General features: G+C 35.0%; 1 protein-coding gene across 1 annotated transcript; it reads left to right on the plus strand.

Annotated features, from left to right (window-relative positions):
* The first annotated feature begins 454 nt into the window (after window positions 1-454).
* Window positions 455-5,516, plus strand: TMED3 (transmembrane p24 trafficking protein 3). Its single transcript, XM_074295213.1, has 3 exons — window positions 455-806; window positions 3,728-3,976; window positions 4,893-5,516. The coding sequence occupies exons 1-3, from the start codon at window positions 630-632 to the stop codon at window positions 5,127-5,129; spliced, it is 663 nt and encodes a 220-aa protein (XP_074151314.1). The 5' UTR covers window positions 455-629; the 3' UTR covers window positions 5,130-5,516.
* The last annotated feature ends 20,679 nt before the right edge of the window (window positions 5,517-26,195 follow it).

Genomic DNA, 26,195 nt, shown 5'->3' on the forward strand with positions numbered 1-26,195 from the left:
TAGCACTTTAAAGTTTGCAAAGGACTTTAATCCTATTATTCCATAGATTCCTCACAGCCACTCTGGCTGGTAGGTACTATTATTGTGCTTAAGCTGTCATTGTTATTATTATTATTATCTCCACCGTACGGGCGGGGTCTAAGGATGTTTTCCTGACTTCAGGAACAGAGCTTTATTCACTAGGGCTTTACTTGGAAAGGGAAGGCTGTCCGTGGCTTTCCAGCCAAATTCTTTCCTCCCCTCCCTTCCCTGGAGAAGCGGGACACCTGTGACCTGGGACAAATCCCTCAGTTCTCCTCTGTTAAGGGAGTTGTATTAGACGTTTTTTCCCCTGAGTGGAAGCACGAGAAGGAGCCTTCCCCTGCTGGCCATGTCTTCAAACTGAGAGGAAGGAAAGAAACCCTGGCCAACTCCACAGCAGACCAGTCCCCGCCTGCGCTAAGAGCCCAGTCCCGCCCAGAGAGAATGGAGCCCAGGGCCACCCGGAAGAGCCGGCTTCCAAATGCTAGTGCCACGTCAGGCCAGGGAGCTGAGCGCTGCGCCGCCGCTGCAGCGCGGAATAGGAGCCTCCTCTGCTGGGACCGGCCAGCACCGAGTCCGGCCTGGGAGATTTAACCAAGGCCAGAAGCATGAGGTCCCCAGGTCCCGCCGACTCTCCCGGGCGCTGGTGGCGGGGGCTGCTGCTGCTGCTGCTGCAGGCCCAGGTGCTGCGCTGCACCCAGCTGACTTTCGAGCTGCCAGACAGCGCCAAGCAGTGTTTCCATGAGGAGATGGAGCAGGGGGTGAAATTCACCCTGGGTTATCAAGTAAGGCGGGGTCGGGTGCTCTTCTCCGCTTTGCTTTGCCTCTTTGTCGAATTGCTAGGAGGAGAAAGGGATTTGTGTGTGGGAGAGTGAGGGGGTGTGCCTGGGATTAATTAAAACCGTGCACATGACGCTCCAGCTGACCATCTTTCCCCACTCCTTTTGCATTTAATCTTCTTATGCACAGGAGAACTTTTTTAGAGGTAAAGGAACTTGATTATTAGTTCTTTTGCAACAGGTTTTTATGGAATAATTGGACCACATCATTTAGAGCTCATTCAAACTCCTGCATTTTACAAAAGAGGAAACTGAAGTCCATAAATGTCAAGTTACTTCCTTAATGTCATGCAATCACCCCTCCCCCCAAAAAACCCCTTCTCATTTCCAAAGTTTCCCAATATTGTCAAGAATGTGACTATTTTTTCAGTTACCTAGGCTTTCAAACTTTGTGCTATCCTGAACACCTTCCTACCTTGCTAACATGTTCCCTTTTCTTCACTCACAGTCCCCTGTCAAAAAATTCTTTGCATTCCAATGCATGCCCCACTCAGCTGCCAAAATAATTTTCTTTACTTACAGGACTGGCTTTACCAAGATCCCTATTCTCCCTCTCCCAGAAAATACATAAACTCCAGTGTCTCACAATGGCATCCAGAATGAAATGCAAACTCCTTTGTTGGACATTTGCAGCCCTTCTTTCTCCTTTTTTTTTCTTTTTTTTTTTCTTTTCTTTTTTTTTTTTTTTATCTTTTTTTTATCACTTTTTATGCACTGATCCAGTAGCACCAGCTGCCTCCCTGTTCCTAACAAACTGCCATCTGTCTTCCTTCTACACTTTGCACTGGTTGCCCTTCATACTTGGAATGCTCTGTCCCATCACCTCTTCCTCATCTTTTCTTGAAATCTGAGTCATTTGATTAATCTCATGTCTGTTTAGACAGCTTTAATCAACCTGAAGATTGGCACTAAACGGTTAACTTGCAAAACTTTCATTGCAACAATAATGAGTGAAATTTAGGCTGCACTATCACCTGTTAGAAATGAAAATAGCCCAAGCATTGAATAGGTTGTGATCTTATGTAAGCAAGTTGCTTCATCAGCCCTTAATCGCAATTTCCCCATTTGTGAAGTATTGGGAATGTATTAAATGATCCCTAAGATATTTGCCCATCAAACATCAAATGCTTTAAAATTACACAATAAGTCTAAATTGTATAGCTTGTATAAATTGTATAAATTGTAATAAATTGTATAAATTGTATGGCCACATGAGGGAGTCCTTGACTGTCTCTTTGATGGGATTTTTGCTCAGTATGATTCACTCAAAGCCTTCAAATGCAGTGAGGAAAATTAAACTTTGCATTTTAGTGTGAAATCATTTGTTTGGTGATGGAAGCTTGCAGACCAAGACCTTCTTAATTTATATTCCAACACGCTAAGTGTAGATAGTTTAAAATATAAAACCAGGATGTCAAGTATATTGTGGGAAAGTCTGGGAGTACAGATAGGTAAACATGGACATACTAAATTTTTTCATACATTCTTTTTTGTCTACGAAAGCAGACTTATAACTGTATATTTCAGTTTTATATGCATTAACATCATGAACAAATTAAATACCTGGTTAATAATAACTGCCATTTATATGTCTTAAAAGTTTGAGCCTTATAGAATCAATACTATAGGTATTCAGCATTATCTTCATTTTATTCATGAGAAAGCAGGTTGAGAGAGAATGGCTGTTTTATGGTCAAAGGTGGTAAATGAGTGAGGGCTTCTTCCTAAATCAAAGTTCAGAATTTTGTCCACACAGAATTGCATCTCTGTTCAATGACTTGGATGACAAAGTACTTCAGAGGAAGCAAGTTGGACTTAGTGTTCTCCAAGGTCCTTTCTAACTGTAAATCTAAGAGCTAAAATGGAACCTCATTAATCATTTGGTTAAATCCTTACTTTAAGCAGGAATCACCTTTATAAAATCTATTATCCCCCAAGATAGATATCCTACTTTCAAATAATCACAATTGTTAGGAATTGTATTAAGTAAAAAATCTGTCTTTCTATAATTTCTGCTCATTGGTGCTATCTATTCTATAAATCTAATCATAAAACTTTCAATTTAGGACTAATGTTAATTCAAAACATTTTTTAAGAATCTGGAATTCTAGGACCAAACTAACCAATTGTAATTTAACCAGTATAAATATAAAGGATTAATTAATTCAGTCTTCTCATATAATGGATAAAGAACAGAGATCCACAGAGATGTAAGCCTAAAGATAAGAAATAGCCAACTCTCAGGTCTAGATCTTTTCACTTTCAAGTCCATTTATTCTACTCCTGGTGTTGAAAGAAGAGTTCTTAGAGTATGAGAAGTTGGATTAGATGGTATCTAAGGTTTTTTCTAAGATTATGTATTTCATGAAAATATGAGTGGCTTTTATTCAATTGTGGTATTCATTTGTTCAATTATTTATTTTCTTAATGCCTTTCATGCATTTGAAAACACTGATTTACTTTCTCTTGCTGAGAATGACAAGCCCTGGGAAAAGTGGATTTAATGCTTAAATTGCTTTTCTGAGGGATTTGATTCATGTTGATATTTAAATCTTTATTTTATAAGCCAAGACCTTATAATTCCCCTCCCTGAGTTCCCCACAGAACATAGAATAAAATGAAAGAAGGAAAAAAACCATTACTCATTCTGACCATGAGTAGTTCCTTTGAAACAAGATCTCAAACTTCTCATCCTATTGATCTTCCTTGTCTGTTTCTGATCCATTATCCTGGGGCAACATTTCCTTGAAGGACACCAACAGAGCATATTGGGGGTTGCTTTTGTCTGTGTATTTTTCTGCAGCAAAGTGAATTCTGATGTCCTATAAGGTAACTACAAACTCTCTGGGCCCATTTGTGGTCAACAGGTCATTAGTGGTGGACACTATGATGTAGACTGCTTTATTGAAGACCCCTATGGAAAGACAATTTACAAAGAAACCAAGAAGCAGTATGACAGTTTCTTTCATCAGACAGAGAGCAAAGGAATCTACAAGTTTTGCTTCAGTAATGAATTTTCCACCTTTACCCACAAAACTGTGTACTTTGACCTACTAATTGGAGATGAACCCCCCATTCTTCCAGAAATGGGAAACAGAGTCACTGCACTGACACAGGTGAGTAGCAATATATGAATGTGATAGCTCACTAGTCAAACAGGATCTACTTGCCTGAACTAGAATCAGAGTCAGGCCTTCTTGGTCTCTGTGTCATTTTCTTTCACCTTGGTTTCAAATATAGCCCATGTAACTTCCTTGTGACCAAAGTTATCCTGTCAGCTATTGCCTTGCTAAACACTGGCTCTGAAATCTTCCTTATTCACTGCTAGCCTTATTTTTCTTATCCTATGGATTTTCAGAGGCCTTTTATTACCATTTAAGGGTTAGATCTGGTGACTATTTTTTAGGAAATTCATAGAACTGTAGAAACTTAGAGTTGAAAGGATCATCTGTTTTAATCCCTTTGTTTTATTGGTGAAAAAGCTAGAAAAAATTAATGGAATGGGTTTGGTACTTTTTAAAAACCAGTTCATTCTGGTGTACTCTTGATATTTAGGCCAGTTATTGCTGCCAAACTTCCTTTGGAAGATTTACTAATATTCATAATTTTGTAACTGAAGAAATTTATCACTTTGATAAATATAAAATAAGGTTAAAATTATCTTTAACATTGATGAAAGCAGAAATGTAATTATTCTGCATCTATATCTATTTATTCCTAAATCACTTTTGACCAATCAAAAGCAATTCCTTCCAGTTACAACTTATTTCCAAACAACTTAATCCAGTTCTGCTTGGATTTAATGGATTCACCAGTGGTGGATATGAACAATTTTGATTGGTTTGAACTAGTTCAAACTAGGCCATGCTAGTTCTTATCATTTTACTGCTTGTGGCTCTGTGAAAAGATTTATGGAAGAAGAGATTTGGGGATTATTATGTTAATTTACACCCTTTCCCTCTGAGTTGATAATTAGCATTTGTTAATTTTTCTTGGGCTTTGAAATGTATTTGGTTTTTCCCCTTTTCTCAGATGGAGTCTGCTTGTGTGACCATTCATGAAGCCTTGAAAACAGTGATTGATTCTCAGACACATTATCGACTCAGGGAAGCTCAGGACCGGAACCGAGCTGATGAATTAAATGAGAGGGTTTCATATTGGTCTGTAGGGGAGACAGTCATACTATTTATTGTCAGCATCAGTCAAGTGATGCTTCTGAAAAGCTTCTTCACAGAAAAGAGACCAACCAGTCGAGGTGTCAGCTCATAATTCTGGCGGACACATGGCCTTTAAAGTCCTGCTCAACAAAGGAAGTCCCATTGATACTGTCTACTTAGGAAGTAGGGAGTGGAGTTCTTCCATGTTCTTAAAACTACTAGGAGAAATATCCTCTCTGTATTCTATTGGCATGTAAAGTCAGATGATAGTGTGAAGACAAAACCACTATAAATTATAACACAATGCCATTTTGCATGTTTTTAGCAATTTTGCTTCATGTTGTCTTATATGTCTAACTTGAAATGTCCTATGAGACTTGGGGGAAAAAAAATTTAAAAAATAAGATAATGTGGATAACTTTGACTGGAACTGGACAGTGGCAGTGATTTGGGGTCAGTAGCTGGCTACTCATGAGAAATAAACAACTTTGTAACTCTCCAATATTGCCCTAAATCTTATGGTTTTTTAGTTTTCTTCTCTTATCCCATACTTCAGTTTTTTTATTGTAAAAAACAAAATAAACTTTTATTATTTTCTCCTCCTTTCCTCTTTCCCTCTCTGCCTCCTTCCTTTCTCCCATCTTCCTCCCTTTTTTACTCTCTTTCCCTCTCTTTCCCTCCCTCATTTCTCCTCTTTTCCCCCATTCTCTTTCTTCCTTCCTCCTTCTTCCCTCACTTTCTCCTTCCTCCCTTCTTTTCTTTTACCCTTCCTTTTTCTCTTACTCTTTAACTTCTTTACACCCTCCTTCCTTTTCCCCTCCATTCTTCTTTTTTCCTTCCTCCCTTTCTCCATTCTTCCATGTAACTCTCCTTCTCTTCCTTCTTTTCTTCCCTTTTCCATTCTTTCCTTTCCTCTTTCCCTCCCTCCTAAATCCTTTCCTTCCTTCTTAAAATTGTCAGTTATTATTCCTCAGTGCTTCACTCTGGATCCAGCTATGAAAAAAACCAAACAAAAAATCCAACAAACAAACTCCTGGCCAGAGTCCAAGTCTATCTGAAACCTTTATACCCCAAGAATTAAAACAGAAGAAACATTGCAGGCCCTAATCTATAAATCAGCTTTTTTAATGGTCATTCTAGGGGCACTACAGCTTTACACTTTCATTGCTATATTTTTCTTAAAGAATGGAAGCCTGGTTAAAAAAAAAAAAGAAAAAAAAAAGAAAGAAAGATGTCTAGTACATTTTATTTTCCCCCTTGTTATTACAAGGCAAACACAAAATTCAAAAGAGGGCTGAATTTGTATCTTAAACTACTGAATAGGAAGCTACCAAATAACAGTAAAATCAGTACAACCAAAGAGGGCCAGGGCCTAAAGAGCTCAAACTTTTAATAAAGAATCTTGCTTTATTTAGCCTTTGTTTTTTATGATAATAGACCTATATAAAATCATACTGCAAAACAGATCTTTCCTAGTGTTTGTGTGACTTTCTATATGGGAATACATAAATTCTTACTTTTCTTTCATAAGAGAGTCTGGGGAAAACAGGAAACCAGTTACAGCTTAAAACTTATTTTCATCCTGCTCTGGTAGGAAATGATTTCCCAGAACTCCTAATAGTAAGAAAAAGCTTTTATGGATGAGACAGCACAGTCACAGTTAACTAACAAACCATACATAATAGCATCTTGTGAAACAAACTGCCAGATTTAAAAAGTACATAAACTCTGTAACAGAAGACTTGGGTTTAGATCCCACATCTGATGCTTTATAAGATTGTTGTGATGTTGGATAAGTCATTCAACTTCCTTTAGATTTTAGCTTCTTTTTAGCTTCCTCAAATTTATTTTGCAGAATGGCTTGTAAGGTTCTTTCCAGCCTATATCTTTGAATGAGACTGATTGGATGAAGTATTCCCCAGTATTAAGTCATATAATCTCTGAGACCCTGGGAGAGGTCTCCATGATTTCTGGAGAGATGAACTTTGAACCCTACGAAATAGGAAATTAGTGAAGTTTCAGGAAGTGATGTGACATGGGGGAGGTAGCCAACCATTGGTCATGGATGATTGCGTCCATTTGATTTATCCAATAAGAAGGCTCTGGTCTTTTGCTTTTAAGTCCTGGACAAGCCAGAAGTTACCCAGGTTCCAGAAGCACATGGCAGGAGTTGGAATGGCTCCCAGATGTGTTTAGGCCTCTCCCTGCATTAAATAAATGCTTTCTTTTTGTATCTGAAGATATCTCTGATTAATTAATTTGGGAAAGGGGGTCTAGCACCTGTTCCACGCATCTATGACTCTTATGTTGCAGACCAGGGAGCTTTTTCTCTTCTCTGTTCTCCAAGAATAGAGGCAATTGTAACCTGTGATGATCCTGTTTCCTATCCCCCCACTCCCCTTGAAATGAAATAATAGGCAGTATAAAGATAACATGTCTGAAGGGTGCTTTACAATTTACAAAGGGCTTACACCTACTTTATCTCAATTTGCCCACTCTATAAGAGAGAGCATCTCATTAATTCTAAGCTCAGAAAAGGTATGTGATTTGCACAGTGTAAGTGAGGTTGCTGATGAGGTGTGAGCATGAATCTTGAGGCAGTTTCCAGGATGATGTTTCCTAGTGATGAGTTTAAACTAAACAAACAAATAATGTAATTTGGGATGAGCCATCTAGTTTTTCTCAGAACAGTAGGAACTCAGTCCTTACTCAAATCTTCTGCCTTTTGAGTCCAGTCCTATTTTACCACCCATGCTGCTTTCCATATTTTATAGCTTATTATTTCTTTATGTAAGTAAATATTTGTTTTCTTTAATTTAGTCCACAGACATTTTAATTGCCTAATGAAGTTGATGACATTTGTCTGCTCTTTCAGTTGGCCTGATTTCTTACATAACTATTTAATTTGGGCTGGATGGAAACAAATGTCTCGAATTGCTTCAGTTATTCTATTCTACTTCTAATTGATTTCCTATGTTTCTGCTTTCAGTTTTTCTATTTTAGAAGGGGATACTTTGGAAACCGCCTCAACCTCCAATTAAAAGCTAGTAATTATTTATATAGAATAATGAAATCAGGAGTTTTCCTCTAGGGGCAGTTTTCTTCCACTAGAAGGTTTTTTTCTCCTGTGTAATGATATGTCAGAAATTATTTGTTTTTTTAAAAATCTCAATTCCTTGGTAGCCCTCAGAAATTTCACTTCTCCTTATATAGTAAATATTAATTTATTTTGCTAGTGGATTGATTACTGTGATTCACATTTGAACACCTCAAAGGAAATACATTTTAGAAAGGAAGATGGTGTGAAACTGGGTGATTTCCATGGAGTGATCTGCATGGATACTCCTTTTGAAGATTGGATCCTAAAAAGACATGTGATTCAGGTCACTAGATAATACTGATTGTTGACATTTCAATGGGGAGATAGGATAAGTGTCATCTCAGTTTTTCCCCATTACATCATTTGGAGATGAGATCAGTCTTTAAGTGATTAGTCTGCAAGCCTTGGAGTTACCACAATAGTTTTAAGATTGATGAGATTGACCTTCAGGCAAATTTCTCTGGGGTGATTGGTGAAGTCATAAAGGTGGAAATACTGTTATATCTTGGAGATATTGCTAGTTTATTTCATATCACTAAAATAATTTAGTGAATATCATAATAAAGCAAATTACAGAATATTTTTTGTTTCCCAGTGCAAGTAAAAGCAATATGTTATACTGTATTCTAGTAAGGATATGATAGTATTACACTTAAAAAAACATTCTATATATCTTAATTAAAAAAACTTTTTTATTCTATAAAGAATGCTAACCATCATATGAGTTTTCAACCATTCATACATACATACATATATATATGTATATATATACATACATATATATATATATATATATTATTTTTTTTAATTGTTTTGCTAGTAGAGGGTCTTACCTTAATGTTGATGGTTGCTGACTGATCAGAATGGTGGAAGCTGAAGGTCAGCATGGCTGCAGCAATTTCTTAAAATAAGGAAACAATGAAATTTGCCACATTTACTGACTTTTTTTGTTTGAACACTTAGAGATCATTACAGGATTATTAACTGGCCTAATTTCAATATTGTTGTGTCTCAAGGAATAGGGATGCCCAATGAGAGGAAGAGAGACAGGGATAATATTTATCCATAAGTTTATGATCTTATATGAGTAAAGTTCACGGGCCCCAAAACAATTATAATAGTAACATTACAGATCATTATAATGGATGTAAAATTAATGTAAAACTCTGAAATAGTGCAAGAATTATCAAAACGCTATACAAGACACTGTGTAAACAGTGTTTAGTTTGATTAGTTTGATGAAGTGCTATCACAATTTTAAAGCAAAAGCAGCAAAGCACAATAAAACAAATTGCAATAAAATGAGATAAATCTATATGAGGGTGGAGGGTGAAGAACTGAAAGACAAATGACCTCAGGTTACTTGAATAAAAGTTTCAGTAAAAGGAAATATTAAATCTAGCTTAAGTCATAATAAAATTGAATTAAAAGTTAAATTTTAATTTTATAAGCAGGGATGACTGAGTGGATTTATTTCTACAGGGCATAGCTTCCAGACACTGTCTGTAGAACATTCTTGTTCAGGTGAAGGGCAGTTGGGCATCCATGGCAGGACATAGTCAGATGTCCTGAACAGAAGGCTGTTGACCAAGGTGTCCTGATTCCTGTTCTAGTGTTCTTTCTAATACCTTATACTGCTTTTGATATATTATCATAAACCTTAAATAAAATAAATTGAAAAATAAAATTTTAAATCTTCATATGTGAAGGTATTAGAATGTACTGAAATGAATGTTCAATGGTCATAAAATGTAGATTTGTAGTATAGGATGTTGCACTGACCTCTTTTTCTTTCTCTTTCAGTCTCTCTCTTTCTGTGTCTCTCTTTGTCTCTGTCTCTCTATTTCTCTGTCTCTGCAGATGTACTTTAAAGAGGCAGCTACATAGCTATAACTCACCCTAATGGTTTTGAGGTAACCTTGATGTCCCGATAGATCTAGGTCTACTACTGACAAATATTGCTACTGAGCCTTTAATCTATGTGCTTTTCATTTCATATAACAACCAAGATAATATCATTGACTACCTCAATTCTTATAAGTTTTCAGTTTGTCATAATACAAAAAAGTGAAAGAATGAAATGCATGAAGCATTTAGAAAAATTTTAAAAAGGCAACATGATAAAAATCATAATGTAACAATTTATCAAAAAATTGCATCACCCTTTCCCATCAATGAAGGAGAGTAGATATAAACTACAGACACTCAGCAATGAGACACATTAAATAGATAATGGGGCAATTCTCATCTTTTTCATGAAGGCCATGTTGTTCTTGGTCTCTTTAGTAATCAACTAGTGGTAAGATAAAGTTCTAGGCCTGAAGTCAGGAAGACCTGAGTTCAAATGCTAATGCTAACTTTGAATGCCTCAGTTTTCTCAACTGTAACATGAGGATAATAACAGCATTTACCTCCTAGGGTTATAGTTAGGATTAGATGAAATAATATTTGTAAAAGTGCTTGACATAATGCCTAACACATAGTTGTCACCATTTAAATTTCCTTCCCTTCTTTCAGGAGTAGTCTATATATGTCCTGTGTTACTTCCTGGGCTGGACTCCTTCTTTTCTAAGCCTCTTTGCTCTCTTGCAGCTGGAAGCCATTTCTCTTTTCTTCTTGGGCCACTGAAAGAGTGCTTCCTAGGTCTGCAACTTTGGCTGTGTGCTGAAATGATAATGTACTCTGTCACTGAAAAATAGCTCCCTGAAGCCTAGGATCTGTAGAGTTATTTATGTCTGCTGGCTGGCCTTTGAGGATGTTCTCCCTCTAGAGCTGTTGAGTAATTCAAGTAAACAGCTGAGGAAATTTTCTTCTCTTAACTTGTAAATGGTCTTAATGAACAAGGCAGCTTACTCTAGCCAACTCTTAACAAAGCAGAGGATTCAACTTTTTCCAATCAGCTCCAACATCAGAGCTTTATTCCAATCAGATCATTTGCCAGCATCAACAGCAAAGCCTATCTCTCTCAACTCACCTGTACTCAGTCTGACTCAGCTTTATTAGCTTCTGGGTTCTGTGTGCCACTGTCTCAGGTTCTATAAACAACTTCTCTCTTTGGCTTCTGAATTCCCTGCTTTCTCACTGATTCTCTTACTTCCCATTTGTAGTGACCGATTTTTCTCTAAATTAAGAAACTATAAATCCAGATTTCAATCAATATGACTTGATATGATCTCCCCTTCTCCTATTTCACAAATATTTCTCTGAGTCAGAGTTTCTCAGCAATAAACTCTAAAGACTTAAACACATTTATATTTTACTTAATTGTTGGAAAGCAGTGATTGTCAGCCATCTTTATCTTTAGCCTCCATATATCTAAGGAGTTCTCAGAATGATCTATGTTTCTTCCCAAGCTGCTTTTCTCTGTGCTTCTCACCCAGATGTCCTTTTGTTCTTGCCTCTTTCAGTAAGCAAAATGGCTACATAAATAAAGGGACACTCTCTTACTGTCTTGGAACTGGAATGGAACTGAAAGGTTGGTTAGTCACTCACTCTTCCTTTTCATAAGATTTCATAAGATTACTGAGGCAAACTCTGTTGAACACTCTCTAATCCGAACATGTGTCAAAGAGTGAAGAGGGAAAAGAGTGAGAATTTGGAATTACCTGCCTTGTCATTTACTTTTTGCTTATCCAAGGTAATTTTCAAGCATGTCCGAGTCTCTCTGACCCCTTTTGGGCTTTTCTTGGCAAAGATACTGGAGTGGTTTGCCATTTTCTTCTCCAGTTCAATTTGCATATGAAGAACTGGGGCAAACAAGATTAAATGATATGGTCTGGATACACAACTAATTGGTACAGTGAATAAAGAAGAGAGCTGGAGTAGGAAGGCCTAAGTTCAAAGCCAGAGCCAAAGTTCAGAGCCAACTAACTGTGTGACCTTGCTTGTCACTTGATTTCTGTCTATTTTTTCAGCTGTAAAATGGATATAATAATGGCACCTACCTCATAGGGTCATGATTGAGATCAAATGATCAAATGAGATATGTTCAGTGCTTTGCAAATATTGCAAATTTATATAAATATTAGCTATTAAAAATAAAAGACTTGCAAAATTTAGACCTAGAGAGAAACTTAGTAATCATAAGCCTCTCATTTTCTTCCTTTTCAGTTTCCACTCCTGACTTTCTTCACCATACCCCTACAATGGGACTTTTCCCCTCTCCCCCCTAATTTTCAACTTCCTTTTATATCTTGTTTCCCCCCATTTGAATATAATCTCCTTGAAAGAAGGGACTCTTTTTTGTTTCTGCTTATCTTTGTATTACCAAAATGTAGCACAATTCCTGGCACACAGGAAGTACTTAATGTAATGTCTGACTCTTTATGACTTCATTTGGTGTTTCCTTGGGAAGAATACTGGAATGGTTTGCCATTTCCTTTTCCAGCTCATTTTACAGTTGAGGAAACTGAAGCAAACAGGATAAAGTGACTTTTCCACCGTCATCAATAACAATAACAATTTTAATCTTTGGTTCTGTTTGCAATTTTGTTTTGGAAACCTAATTTTATATTATGTTTCTGTTTTGCTTCATTGGTAAGCACTGTGCTTTTTCCTATCTACAGCATTTTACTAGTCAGTAGAACCTTCTTTTGCTATCTAAAATTTAAAGACTCCATAGGACTACATAGCCTCATTATATGATCATTAAAAAAATTTCTTCTGCACCAGCAGCATTGATCATATCAGCAGGAGTGTTTATTACTCAGGGATCCAGAGGTCAAATTCTCATTTAGCCCTTTAATACATGAGCTTCTTGTAGGGAAGGCACTTTGTCAGTGTAGGGCTAACAATAATGATTACCATAAATCTTAAGTGTGCCGAAACTCTCCCTGAATTTCAAAACAAATGACAGGAATTTGGCCCCAGGTAATTTTTTGCTAAAAAGATTAAAAATGATGATAGGATTGTATTTTGAATGTATTAAGAGCTTGGTGTTCAGAGATTACTAAGCACTTTCACATATAATGAGCTTCATTCTCTTATTTATCTTTTAAAAATAAATATTTTATAGCTACATAAAAACATTATTGGCACTTTACAATTATGTTCTCCTCATAGATTTCTGCATTGTAACAAACAAATTCTTTGGAGTAGCAAAGCAAAGCAACATATTAGCCATGTCTAACAAATGAATGCCTCATTTCACACCTATATTTCTCTATCTTTCTGCCATGAGGAAGACTATACTTCACCATCAGTTATCTGGAGACATTGCATTAATCTGAATTCTGGTGTTTTGTCTTATGATTTCCTTTCACACTGTTGTGTAAACTATTTTTTGTTCTTGCTTCTTTTGCTCTGTATTAAATATTTTCATCTTTTCTCAGAGTTTACATAGAATTTTGTTTACATTTTTCACACTTTGCCCCAGATTATTCTATCTTGTCATCATTAGTGTATACAATATATCTTCATAGGAGATTGTAGACTATTGAGGATCCTAGAGGATCAGGAACTATATTGTTCCTCAACCCTCTCTTTCCCAGAACCTAACACCTTGCTTTATGATGCTTAATAAATAAATGGTTGCTGAATTAAATAAATTTGCAATTTTGGGAATTGCTTTAATTCTTTTGAGCCACTGAGTATATATATTTAGGAAAGAAGGACATTCTTACTATGTGTGGTGCTAAGCCCTTTACAAATATTGTCTTGTTTGATCCTCACAATAACTTTTCAAGATAGCTATTATATATATTATATAGTTGAGAATATATATTATATGGTTATATAGTTGAGAAACTGAGGCAGAGGTTTTAATTGGCTGTCCCAAGATCACATAGCTAATGTATCTTATGTGAGATTTAAGCTCAAGTTCTTCTGACACCAAGCCCAGGAGTCCACCTAAGCTACCTGAAAGAGATATTTCAAATCCTTCAAACTGTCCAGAAACAGGTCATCTAGCTTGTTAAGATGTCTCAGCTTAGGTTAATCAGAGAAGATCCTGGCTCATAAATCTATTTGTATCAATGATATGAGGTAGATAGAGTAGGGATTGCTGTTTTGTGACTGAGTCATGACTGAGAGCCAAATTACCTGAGTCTGCTTCATTGTATTTCCCTCCAGATCTACAAATGTCTACTGAAGAAAAAATTAAAACAGTATTTTCTCCTGTTTCTAAGAAAGAACACAGAGCTTTATGTTGGGATATTGGAGTTTTGTCTTCACCATTTTTATTTCTATGATAATTCAGTGTTATAATTATAACACTGTTGTAATTCAGTGTAAAATGGAGGTAATACTTGTATTATCTATAATGCAGGGTTGTTGGAAGGAAAGTACTTTATAAGCCATAAAACACTGTGAAACTTCCTTGCTGTCTGATTATGGGCACACAGAATCTTAACCCCAATTGTCTCAGTAAAAAATATAAAAAAATTAATAATAAATAAAGCACTGTGAAAATGTGAGTTATTGTTTTAACTCTCACATTACTCATCTAGAAAATATGAGAGTTGAACTAAGTGACCTCTAAGGTTCTTTCTAGAATTAAATCTATCACCCTTAACAATCCAGGCATCGAGGCCACTGATCACCCCTTTCTTAGAAGGTGTCTAGGCAATGAACACACTTTCCTTAGAAAGTCTCCAGGCTTTGACCACCCCTTGCTTAGTAGCAATCCATTACCATAGAAACTTGACTGGTTGAAAGCAGGAGTAGATTAAGGAAACATAAAAGCTAAATTGTCAGGGTGAGAATCAACATCTCAGAAATCAGTACATGCTACAAAGCAGGATTTGATTTATGATTGTATAGACTTAAGAAAGTTATTGAAAAATATTAGTGATAGATTGAATATAAAAGTATACCCTTCAGAGAGCTGGTTGCTAATGTTACCAGCATGTGCCTGAAAATGTCTTCCTATGATCTCTTAGGCATTATGTGGAATTCTTCAAATAGTTAAGAGTCTCATAAGAATTTACCCTTGTTTATAGAGTTCTAAAAGTAATGAAATATCGACCTACTTAAAGTTAGTAGAGTCTTTTTAAAAAAGAACATTCCAATTGATTTTATATTTTAAAAATTCAAGCATAATTTATGAACATAGAGAAAGAAAAGTGATTATCCCAAGATTCACCATGACTTCATGATAAACGAACTCTTCATATTGGAATAATTTGATTTTTATCTTGACGATTACCAGACTTTAATAAGATGGTATACACATGTTACATAGATTTTAGCAAAACTTTTTTGGGAAAAATTTCTTATGTTTTCTTTGTCAAGGAAAGATATACATATTAGCTTCTAACACAGTTAAGGGTAGAGATTTGATGACATTTGTGAAAGGAAGTCTCTGTTTGTCCCTGATATCTGGACAAATCTGTCTTTGCACTATAATATTTGTCATTTTATTAGTGATTTGGATGAAGGCTTGGAATCATAAATTTAGCCCTCAAGGAGATAATAAAAACATTGTCATTATATTTTTTAGTTGAGTCTCAGAGAGGTCCAGAGTCAACCAGCTAGTATATGTCAGAGTCCTGAAACAGAAGCAAATTCTCTTATCCACAGTGTCATGTTGTCTTTCACTCTATTGCATACTTGCCAAATTTGCCAATGACAAAAACTTGGTTTAATATCTAAATAGGTTGAATAGTAAACTACAGATTTCTCCTCCCTTTCCCTCCAGTCTAACATGCTAGAAAGTTTGGTCATATCAAAAATGCTGAAATTTAATAGGCATGAATATAAGATCCTATTACTTGGATCCAAAGACAAGCTTCTCAGATACTACATTGGGGAAAAAATGGCTAGATACAACCTGAAAAATAAAACTTGAAATTTTATGAAATAACAAAGTCAATAGTAGTCAACAGTGCAATGGGGGAACCAAAAAGATAATTCAACTTATATAGCTTCCAGAATAAAGGAAGTGTTAACCTATACTATATTGTATCCTGATCAACATTCACTTGAAATATCATATGCAGTTCCGAGTATCATGTTTTAGGAAAAGTGTTGATTAGCTGAAGGACCTCCAAAGGAAGTCAGCAAAAATTGTGAAGCACTTCAAGATAATTACTTAGAGGTTTGATTTAAGTAATTAGAAATATTTTGCTTGGAGAAGAGCAGACTTGGGGCTTAGAGTGTAAAAAATAAAATTGTTTTAAAAATATTTGGCATGACAAAGGAAATAGACTTGTTCTTCCTGAGCTCAAATCTGTGGCAATGGATGGAGGTTGAAGAGAGGTAGATTTAAGATTCATATTTAGGCTCTACTTTGTTCCTCTCCTGGCTATATTTATGACTCTCTAGATGTCACCTTTATGACTCACCTGACATCACTATGGAATTTCCCCTGGACATACTAACTTTCCCATTGGTGATTTCTTTTTAGGGATCTTCATTTTTGTAATGCACAAAGCTGGTCATGCTTCATTTCCATCCTGATTTCTTGTCATCATAGCCCCACATAGTCACCTCTCTCTTCCTCTTTCAGCCTCCCACTCATTTTTAGCCCTTATTTATGGGTTGTCTCTGTTAGGTATATAAACTTTTTGAGGTCAGGGACTTTGTTTTTACTTATATTTGTATACCCAATACTTAGCACAGTGCCCAGAATGAAGTCAGTGATGTAAAGAGATTCTTGTTCAGTTACAGATTGGACCAGATGAAATATAAAAAATCTCAAAAATCTATGTATCTAATTATAAGATTTTTGAATTCCATAACAGAGGCATCCAATGCTAAAGATAAAAGAGACTTTAGAGATTAACTAGACCAACTTTTTCATTTTTGCATATGAAGAAATTGAGACGCAGAGAAATAATAAATCCCCTCAAATCCCAAAACTAGTCAGTGATAGTGCTAGCCTTATAAATAGGGTAGAGGATTTATGGGCTGCTCCATGGTTTTGTTCTTGTCATTATTGACATTTCCTAAAACTTAAGACATAAGGAAAAAGTTCTGGAAGTCCACAAAGAAAGTGTTTGGTAGACAGAAACAATTAGAAATACAACATGATAGAGGAAATAGTATGCCATAATAAAGAGATTCTAGGCTGAGAGTCTAGAAGCCTGAGTTCAAGTCCCAGCCCCATTGTGAAAAACACTGTGACTCTGGAAAACTTACTTGATGAAGCCATGTTCAGTTTTTATATCAGTAAAATGAAAGAATTTGACCTCCAAGGTCCCACTGAAGGCTAATCATAATTTACGAATATAAAAAAGTCAAGAATGACACAGAAAGATGAAAGCACATGAGAATCTTTTGACTTATTTTAAAGATGGGCATAGGAAGCTGCTATTTATTTTCTGACATCATATTCTTCTACTTTATTGCCAAAAGCCCAGATATGGGAAAGCACAAGATGAACCATAGAATGTTTTTGGAACATACAATGTTTAAGGACAAATGACAAGAGCTAATATAAAAAGATAATTTTGAGCAAGATTATAGAGATCTTAAAAGGCCAGAATCAAGAGCTTATAATTTATTCATTTTAAATAAGGGATCCAATTGAAAGTTTTTTAATGGTGGAGTTGGAAAAAGGTCTCTCAAGATTATTTGGGCAGCATGTAAGGATAGATTAGAGATGGGAATGAAGAGGGAAATAAGAGCTTTACAAAAGTCTAGATGAGAAGAGATGTAGATTAGTCCTACTTTGGTTATTCTGATGGGCTATTGTTAAATGAGTATGTCCATAGAAGGAATTTGTATACAGGTTGGGACTGGATAATCTACGAAGTCCTATCTAATCCTAAAATTCTATGATAGTGTGGGTTTATTTTTTTCCTTTCTTCTATTCTTTTTTCTTTTATTGCCTCTACTTAGGCTTTCTGCCTACACTTGTCCTTTATCTCTTTCTTTTCTCATAGTAAGTTTATATTTCCCTGATGCTATCATAACAATTTCTCTAGGTGTTGTTTCTCTAAAATGGAAAAGTTCACTGTTGAGTGACTGCAAGGAGAAAGTAGAGCATTCTCACTCTCTCAACTTTGGTTCCACCTCTGGAATATAGAACATCTTTTCCAGACACTTCTATTTGTCTCCCACTGGGAATGATATCCTTTTTAGTTATTTCTCTTGGATGCTCCCCATAGAATGCTTTTTCTCAGCATGTGTAGAATAGGAAAATGATCCAGTGTGACAGTGCTGTCTATGAAATAACCATTGCTATTCTGAGTTTATGCTTTGGATTGGTGGAACTGGATTCATATCACCTGCTTGACCCTGCTTTGCTGCATTGGGAAATTCATCAATATTTTTTTTGAAGTTTTAACTCTACAGCACGCCCAGCTAGGAGTACTCTGACAACTAAAGATATCTGTGCTTTCTTTCTCCTCAGTGTACTGTGACCAGCCACTGCCTCTGTATCTTTTATAATTTCATATTCATAAATAATGAGGCATATAGCCCCAAAGCTATTATGATCAATCACTTTATCTGTGCTGACATTCAATTCTAATTAAACAGGAAAAAAAAACATTAAAGAAGAGGAAAGCTTTGTATTTAACATCTGTCTTCCTAGAGTGTGGAGGTGAGTAGGGTAAAGATGAGTGACAAGGCATTACAAAATCTGTTATCAGTTCTCCCCAAAGGAAAAATTCTATAAAAACCAGTCTGCTTCAGACATTCCTTTTCTTTGGACTGCAACTGCTCCGCTGACTATGCTAGATGGAAGCAATTGCAGTGGGACTCAATATCAGCCACTTCCTCTACACATCACTCCTTCCTTATTAAACTACATATCATGACCTTAGCCTTTTTAATCGTTGCTCTATCCTAGAATATATTCTAGCTCCCTTGAGATTTTTCTGGGACAAGAAGAAAACCAATCTTGTCCCTTTAAGATTTACTCCAAACCTATATCTCCCAAAGGTAAAGATTTACTTATGACCCAGAAATTTGGCTTCCTATTCCCTCTTAAACTGTAACACTGAAAGAGCTTTCTTTTCCAGACAGCTGGTGATGCAGTAGATAAAAGTCCAATCAGGAAGACCTGAATTCAAATTTCTCCTCAGACACTTGCTAGTTTTGTGACCCTGGAAAAGTTAACTTAACCACTGCCTGCCTCAATTTCTTTAGCTATAAAATGGAAGAATAATAATATCTCCTTCCCAGAATTTTTATGAAGATCAGATGAGATAATTTTTGTAAAAAATGCTTTTCACAGTGCTTGGCATACAATAGGCACTATCTAAGTGTGTTTTCCTTTCCCCTTTCACTTTCCCTTTTTGGCCTCCTACTCAGCACTAGCATTTTCACATTCTAATAGAACAGTAATTTCTGCCAGGAACACTTGGAAGGAAAGCTCCCTGTGGATTAGCATTCCCAAAGGAATAAGAAGATAAAATGTTGGGGGAAAAAACCAAGTATGAAAAGAGACACTCACTTACTTAAGATTTAAAAAGCAATGGATTTGATTGAAACTTAACCCCAGGGAGGGTCATTTTTGTTCCTGTGATATATAATTCACAAACATTCAACAAGTAAGATAGCAGGAAATAAACATCAGACAGTAGGAAATAAACATCAGACAGTATAGCACTACAGAATGTCTTAATAACCTTATTGCATCTCTCCCCCAAATAGTTTGATTTTCAGATATTGTTATATTGAGACTATATAACAGAGAGCTCAACAATTTTTATTTTCTCTCTCCAGAGCTATTTACACTGGTCATAAATTGTGATTCATAAGAGGGCTGCTTCATCTGTTCAATCTCCGAAGCTTTGTCACAAATAAGTCTCCCAAGTGAAAGAGAAAGAGAGAGAGAGATCCAGAGAGAGAGAGAGAGAATAATAAATAAAATAAAATTAAAACTTCATAACAAATATCTATAGGGCAGCAAGATAAATCCCCATATTGGCCATTAAAAAAAATTGTCTCATTCTGATTTTAAGTTCCTTCTTTGGCAGTAAATATGGTTCATCTGTAGTCCTTTGGATTGCTATTTTTTTAATTGCATTGATCAACGTCCTAAAGATTTTCAAAGTTGTCTTACTTTATAATATAACTGTATAGTCATTGTATGTTTTCTCCAGTTCTCCTATTATTTTATATAAGTTCATAGAGATCTCAGTTTCTTCTGCAACTTTATTTTTTTAAATTAATTTTTCATTTAGTATTTTATTTTCTCCAATTACATGTAAAACAATTTTCAATGGTTGTTTTTAAAATTTGGGGTTCTAAATTCTCTTCCTCTCTCCCCAACCCTCATCATTGAGAAGTCAAGAAATTTGATATGGGTTATCCATGTGTAGTCATGAAAACATGTTTCCATATCCGTCAAAGAAAACATAGACCAAAAAATAAAACTCCAAGAAAAATAAAATAAAAAAAAAAACTATTTCTTGATCTGTTCAGATTCCTTCAATTCTTTTTCTGACATATTCAATATATTCACCACAAGACCTTTAGAATTGTCTTAGATCATTGTATTTCTGTGAATAGCTAAATTATTCAAAGTTGATCATTTGACAGTATTGCTATTACTGTATATAATATTACCCCAATTCTACTCATAAATCTTTCCAGGCTTTTTCTGAGAGCATAGTAGTATTCCATTATAATAACATACCACATTTTGCTCAGCCATTCTCCAATTGATCAGCATCCCCTTAATTTCCAATCTTTCACAATTAGAAAAGAGCTGCTATAAATCTTTTTTTTAATATATAGGAACTTTAATTTCATTATTTCTTAAGGCACAATAATATTTTATTGTATTCAAATATCATAATTTCTTTAGTCATGCTCAAATAGTTAGCTTCCTCTTTAATTTCCACTTTAGTTTTTCTATGGAAAAAGATGTTATAAATATTTTTTTTGTGTGTACATGGGTCTTTTTCCATCTTTCTTTTATCTCTATAGGTTGTAGGCCTAGTGGTGTTATTGCTGGTTCAAAGGACATGCATGGTTTTGTGATTTGGAGGGCACAGTCATCAATTATTTTCAAATATGGTTAAATTAATTCACAGATCTATGAACAGTGCTTCAGTGTACCTGTTTCTTAGATATTGGGGAACTCTTAGAAAAAAGTATACTTGAAGCAAAAATACTTACAGCAAGGTGTTAACTCTGTAATTGATGAGATAATGGTTCTCTAGTTCACACATACTTAGTGTGCTATAATGATGTAATCATACCCAGAGTACGAAAATACAGACATTCCATCTTTGACCATCCTCCTGGTGGCTCTCCTGCATACTTCACTCCTCCACTAAGACCAAAGGTGGTCCTGAGATCCTCCAGAGAGCTAGCCCAGACATTACACCTCTCTAACATTTCTAATTTTCTTTCTTTTTAAAAAATTATAGCTTTTTATTGACAAAATATATGCATGGGTAATTTTTCAACATTGACCCTTGCAAAAACTTCTGTTCCAACTTTTCCCCTCCTTCCCTCCATCCCCTCCCTAGATGTCAGGTAGTCCCATACAAGTATTCATATTTATACAGTTATCTTGTTGCACAAGAAAAATCAGATTTAGAAAGAAGGTAAAAATAATCTGAGAAGAAAAACAAAAATGCAAGCAAACAATAACAGAAAGAGTGTAAATGCTATGTTATGGTCCTCACTTATTTCCCAGTGTTCTTTCTCTGGGTGTAGCTGGTTTTGTTCATTACTGATCAATTGGAACTGAGTTGGATCCTCTCATTGTTGAAGAGAGCCACTTTCATCAGAATTGATCCTCATATAGTGTTGTTGTTAAAGTATGTAATGATTTCCTGGTCTTGCTTATTTCACTCAGCATCAGTTCATGAAAATCTCTCCAAGCCTCTCTGTATTCATCTGCTGGTCATTTCTTATAGAACAATAATATTCTATAACATTCATATACTATAATTTACTCAGCCATTCTCCAATTTATGGGCATCCATTCAATTTCCAGTTTCTAGCCACTACAAAAAGGGCTGCCACAAACATTTTCGCACATATGGGTCCCTTTCCCTTCTTTAATATTTCTTTGGGATATAAGCCCAATAGTAACATTGCTGGATCAAAGGGTATGCACAGCTTGATAACTTTTTTTTAATATAGTTCCCTAATTGCTCTCCAGAATGGCTATATCCATTCACAACTCCACCAACAATGCATCAGTGGCCCAGTTTTCCCACATTCCCTCCAACATTCATCATTATTTTTTCCTGTCATTCTAGCCAATATGACAGGTGTGTAGTGATGTCTCAGAGTTGTCTTAATTTGCATTTCTCTGATCAATAATGATTTGTAACATCTTTTCATATGAGTAGAAATAGTTTCAATTTCATCATCTGAAAATTGTCTTCATATCCTTTGACCATTTATCAATTTGAGAATGATTTGATTTCTTATAAATTAGAGTCAATCCTCTATATATTTTGGAAATGAGGCCTTTATCAGAACTTTTAACTGTAAAAATGTTTTCCCAGTTTATTCCTTCTCTTCTAATCTTGTCTACATTCGTTTTGTTTGTATGTAATGATGTAATCAAAATTTTCTATTCTTTGGTCACAAATTCCTTCCTCCTCTACAAGTCTGAGAAGTAAACTATCCTGTGTTCTTCTAATTTATTTGTAATCTCATTCTTTGTCTAAGTCATGAAGCCATTTTGACTTATCTTGGTGTCTAATTTTCTTTCTTTGTCATCTTTACCATTATGGTAGTTATGAAGTAGAACATTAAAGTTTCTTTAATTTGCATTTCTTTAATTATTAGTGATCTGAGGCATTTTTTTCATTAGGTTATTGATAGCTTTGATTTTTTTCCTTTGAAAACTGTCTGTTCATGTCCTTTGACTATTTAATCTATTGGGAAAATAGCTTTTATTTTTATAAAATTGAACTAGTTTCTTACATATCTTAAATGAGACCTTTATTAGAAAAAGTTGCTGCAGAGACTACCAAAATAACCTATTTATCTTCAAATTTTAACTTTATTAGTTTTGTTTGCATGAAATATTTTAAATTTTGTAAAACTAAACTTGTCAATTTTATTTTCTGTGATTCTCTTTATTGCTTGTTTAGTTATAAACTCATATTACACATAGATTTGAAATGGTCCATCAAGTATTAAAATCAATGAATAGAAAGTAAGTTAGTTTGACTAGAACATAGACCACATTAATATAATCAATCTGGAAAGATATGCAGGAGCTGGATTGCAGGATAAAAGCTTTAAATAGAAGTCTGAGGACTTAGTGTTCAATTAAAATAGCAATTGGGAGCCATTAACTTTTTAGAATAAAAAAGTGAATTGGTTTGTGTAACTGGGATATTAGTCAGCTATTGGCAGAATAGATTAAAGAGTGAAGAAAGAAAAGGAAGACTAATTAGGAAAGTAATGAAATTATTTAGGCCACAGGTGACCAGAGATTGAAACTTGCAGAGTGGTTCTGTTGCATGGAGAGATAGAAAAGGATGTCAAAGAGATTATGGAGCATGATTAGCAGATTAGTTATGGGAAGGTAAGGGAGATTAAAAAACAACAATTATGAGGCTGTATAATCTGGAAGTCTGGGAGGATGGTGGAACCCTGAATAAAAATAACTAAGTTTGGGGGAAAAGTGGATTTATTGAAGAAAATCAGCAATTTTCTTTTAGGCATATTTTGCTTGAGATGCTATTGGGACAACTAGGTAGCAATATATAATAGACAACTGATGATGCAGCAAGAGAGTCTATGGTAGTGATTAGAGTAACACACACACATGTATATAGATAAATGCACATTTCTCTTTGTATGTCTTTCTGTATCTTTTACATAATGATGTGAATGTAATCCATGGCTGAGGTTCATTTTTAGAGATGAATTTCAATTATTTCTCTTTTGTATCTTGTGATCATACCTAGGGATTCTGTTGTTCTCAGATGAAATGAAATATTAAGATTGTGGGAGAATCAGATAGGAATGAAATGGTACTGTTTTCTCTTATGATATGAATCCTAGATAATTCTTTTCTTTTTTTTTTGCAATTATGCAACATTTATAGGTCACATTGAGTTTATGCTGACTAACCCCTTCTTGCCTTATATCTGTCAATGCTAGTTGTCAATAGTTATTGCCTCTTCTAAACTACAGCTATCCTCATTAAAAAAAAAAAAAAAAAAAAAACTAAATGTAGGATTAATTTTTTTCCATTGTAAACTTTACCAATTTACCTTCTTATTCTTTCCTGAGATCTTCTCAAGATTTAAAATCATAGAATTTTAGAGGTTTGAAGGACTTCAAAGACTGAGTTCAACTCCATTTTTACAATTAAGAAAATTAATTAAGAAATTACTGTAATTAAGAAAAACTAAGAGGCTTGTTTAAAGTCATATAATAAGTAGGTTGTTGGTCCTAGGTTTTTTGGGTCTATACTATATAGTTCAAACATACATTCATACACACACATTTTATTTAAGTGGAAAATTAATGTAGTTTAGATTCAGTCTGGTTTTTATTTTTAATTAAGAAATCCAGAAACAAATTGAGATGGATATTTTTGATCATTAATAACTTTAATAAAATACTTTAAAATTATAAGTGTTTTCAAAACCCTCTGCAACTTTGTATATTTGTAATAAAACCTTATTTTTCTAAAAAATGCTTGGCATTTTTTAGATATTTCTGAAGTTCATTCCTGCTTTCAAACTGGGTTTTGTCAAAAAATTAGACTTACCTCATAGCTTTATGAGACTTAGCCAAATTAAAGATGACAGGAACAAATAATGATGAATGTTGTAGGGGATGTTGGAAAACTGGGACACTGATGCATTGTTGGTAGAGTTGTGAAAGAATCATCCAACCATTCTGGAGAGCAATCTGGAATTATACCCAAAAAGTTATCAAAAACTTTGATCCAGCAGTGCTACTACTGGGCTTATATCCCAAGGAGATACTAAAGAAGGGAAAGGGACCTGTTTGTGCCAAAATGTTTGTGGCAGCCCTTTTTGTAGTGGCTAGAAACTAGAAAATAAATGGATGCCCATCAATTGGAGAATGGTTGGATAAATTATGGTATATGAATGTTATGGAATATTATTGTTGTGTAAGAAATGACCAATAGGATGAATACACAAAGGCTTGGAGAGACTTACATCAACTGATGCTGAGTGAAATGAGCAGAACCAGGAGATCATTATACACTTCAACAACAATACTGTATGAGGATGTATTCTGATGGAAGTGGATATCTTCAACATGGAGAAGAGCTAATCCAATTCCAATTGATCAATGATGGACAGAATCAGCTACACCCAGAGAAGGAACACTGGGAAATGAGTGTAAACTGTGAGCATTTTTTGTTTTTCTCCCCAGGTTATTTTTACCTGCCGAATCCAATTCTTCCTTTGCAACAACAACAACAACAAAATTCGATTCTGCACATATATATTTTACCAAGCGTATACTATAAGATATTTAATGTGTATGGGAATGCTTGACATCTAGGGAGAGGGTGGAGGGAAGGAGGGGAAAAATTCAGAATAGAAGGGAGTATAAGGGATAATGTTGTAAAAAATTACCTATGCCTATGTACTGTCAAAAAAGTTATAACTATAAAATTAATTTTAAAATAAAGAAAAAAAAGATATTTAGCCAAATTAATCAGCAGCAGATTTAACTTTCTAGTTTTCTAAGACTTCTTTGAAGGTTTGTTGATACTGAAATTGATGCTTTTAATGGTAGATGATGGTTAGTTACTTCAAGACTTCAACCATTTGTAATATTGTTAGTGTAAATTTTCATGTGACATAGTATTATAATTAGTAGGTAGTCTTTGAGAATTGGTAAAGCCAAAAATCCATCTTCTTTGATTAAGCTAGGATTCAAACAACACATATACAGTCTACCTTCAGATCCATAATTTAAGGCTCTCCAATTTGATAGACTCTAAGTAGAAAAATCATTATCTTTCAGTGTTTCTACCATTCAAACTATGCTAGTCTTTACTTATTTATTTATTTTCCCTTTAAAGAGAAAACAATTCTTTCTAAGTCTTTGTTAGTCCAGGGAGCTAAGGCTAAAGCAGCCTCCACAGAGCAGTCCATAAGGAGTTGCTCCTTAGCCTTGAAAGTTGTTTCATTAAGGTGGAATCTCACCATATCCAGATGCCTAGACACATTTCTCTTTGTAGATGACGGGAGCCATAGCTTTTGGAGCTAT

The sequence above is a fragment of the Sminthopsis crassicaudata genome, chromosome 2 (assembly GCF_048593235.1).
Source record: "Sminthopsis crassicaudata isolate SCR6 chromosome 2, ASM4859323v1, whole genome shotgun sequence".
Lineage (NCBI taxonomy): Eukaryota > Metazoa > Chordata > Mammalia > Dasyuromorphia > Dasyuridae > Sminthopsis > Sminthopsis crassicaudata.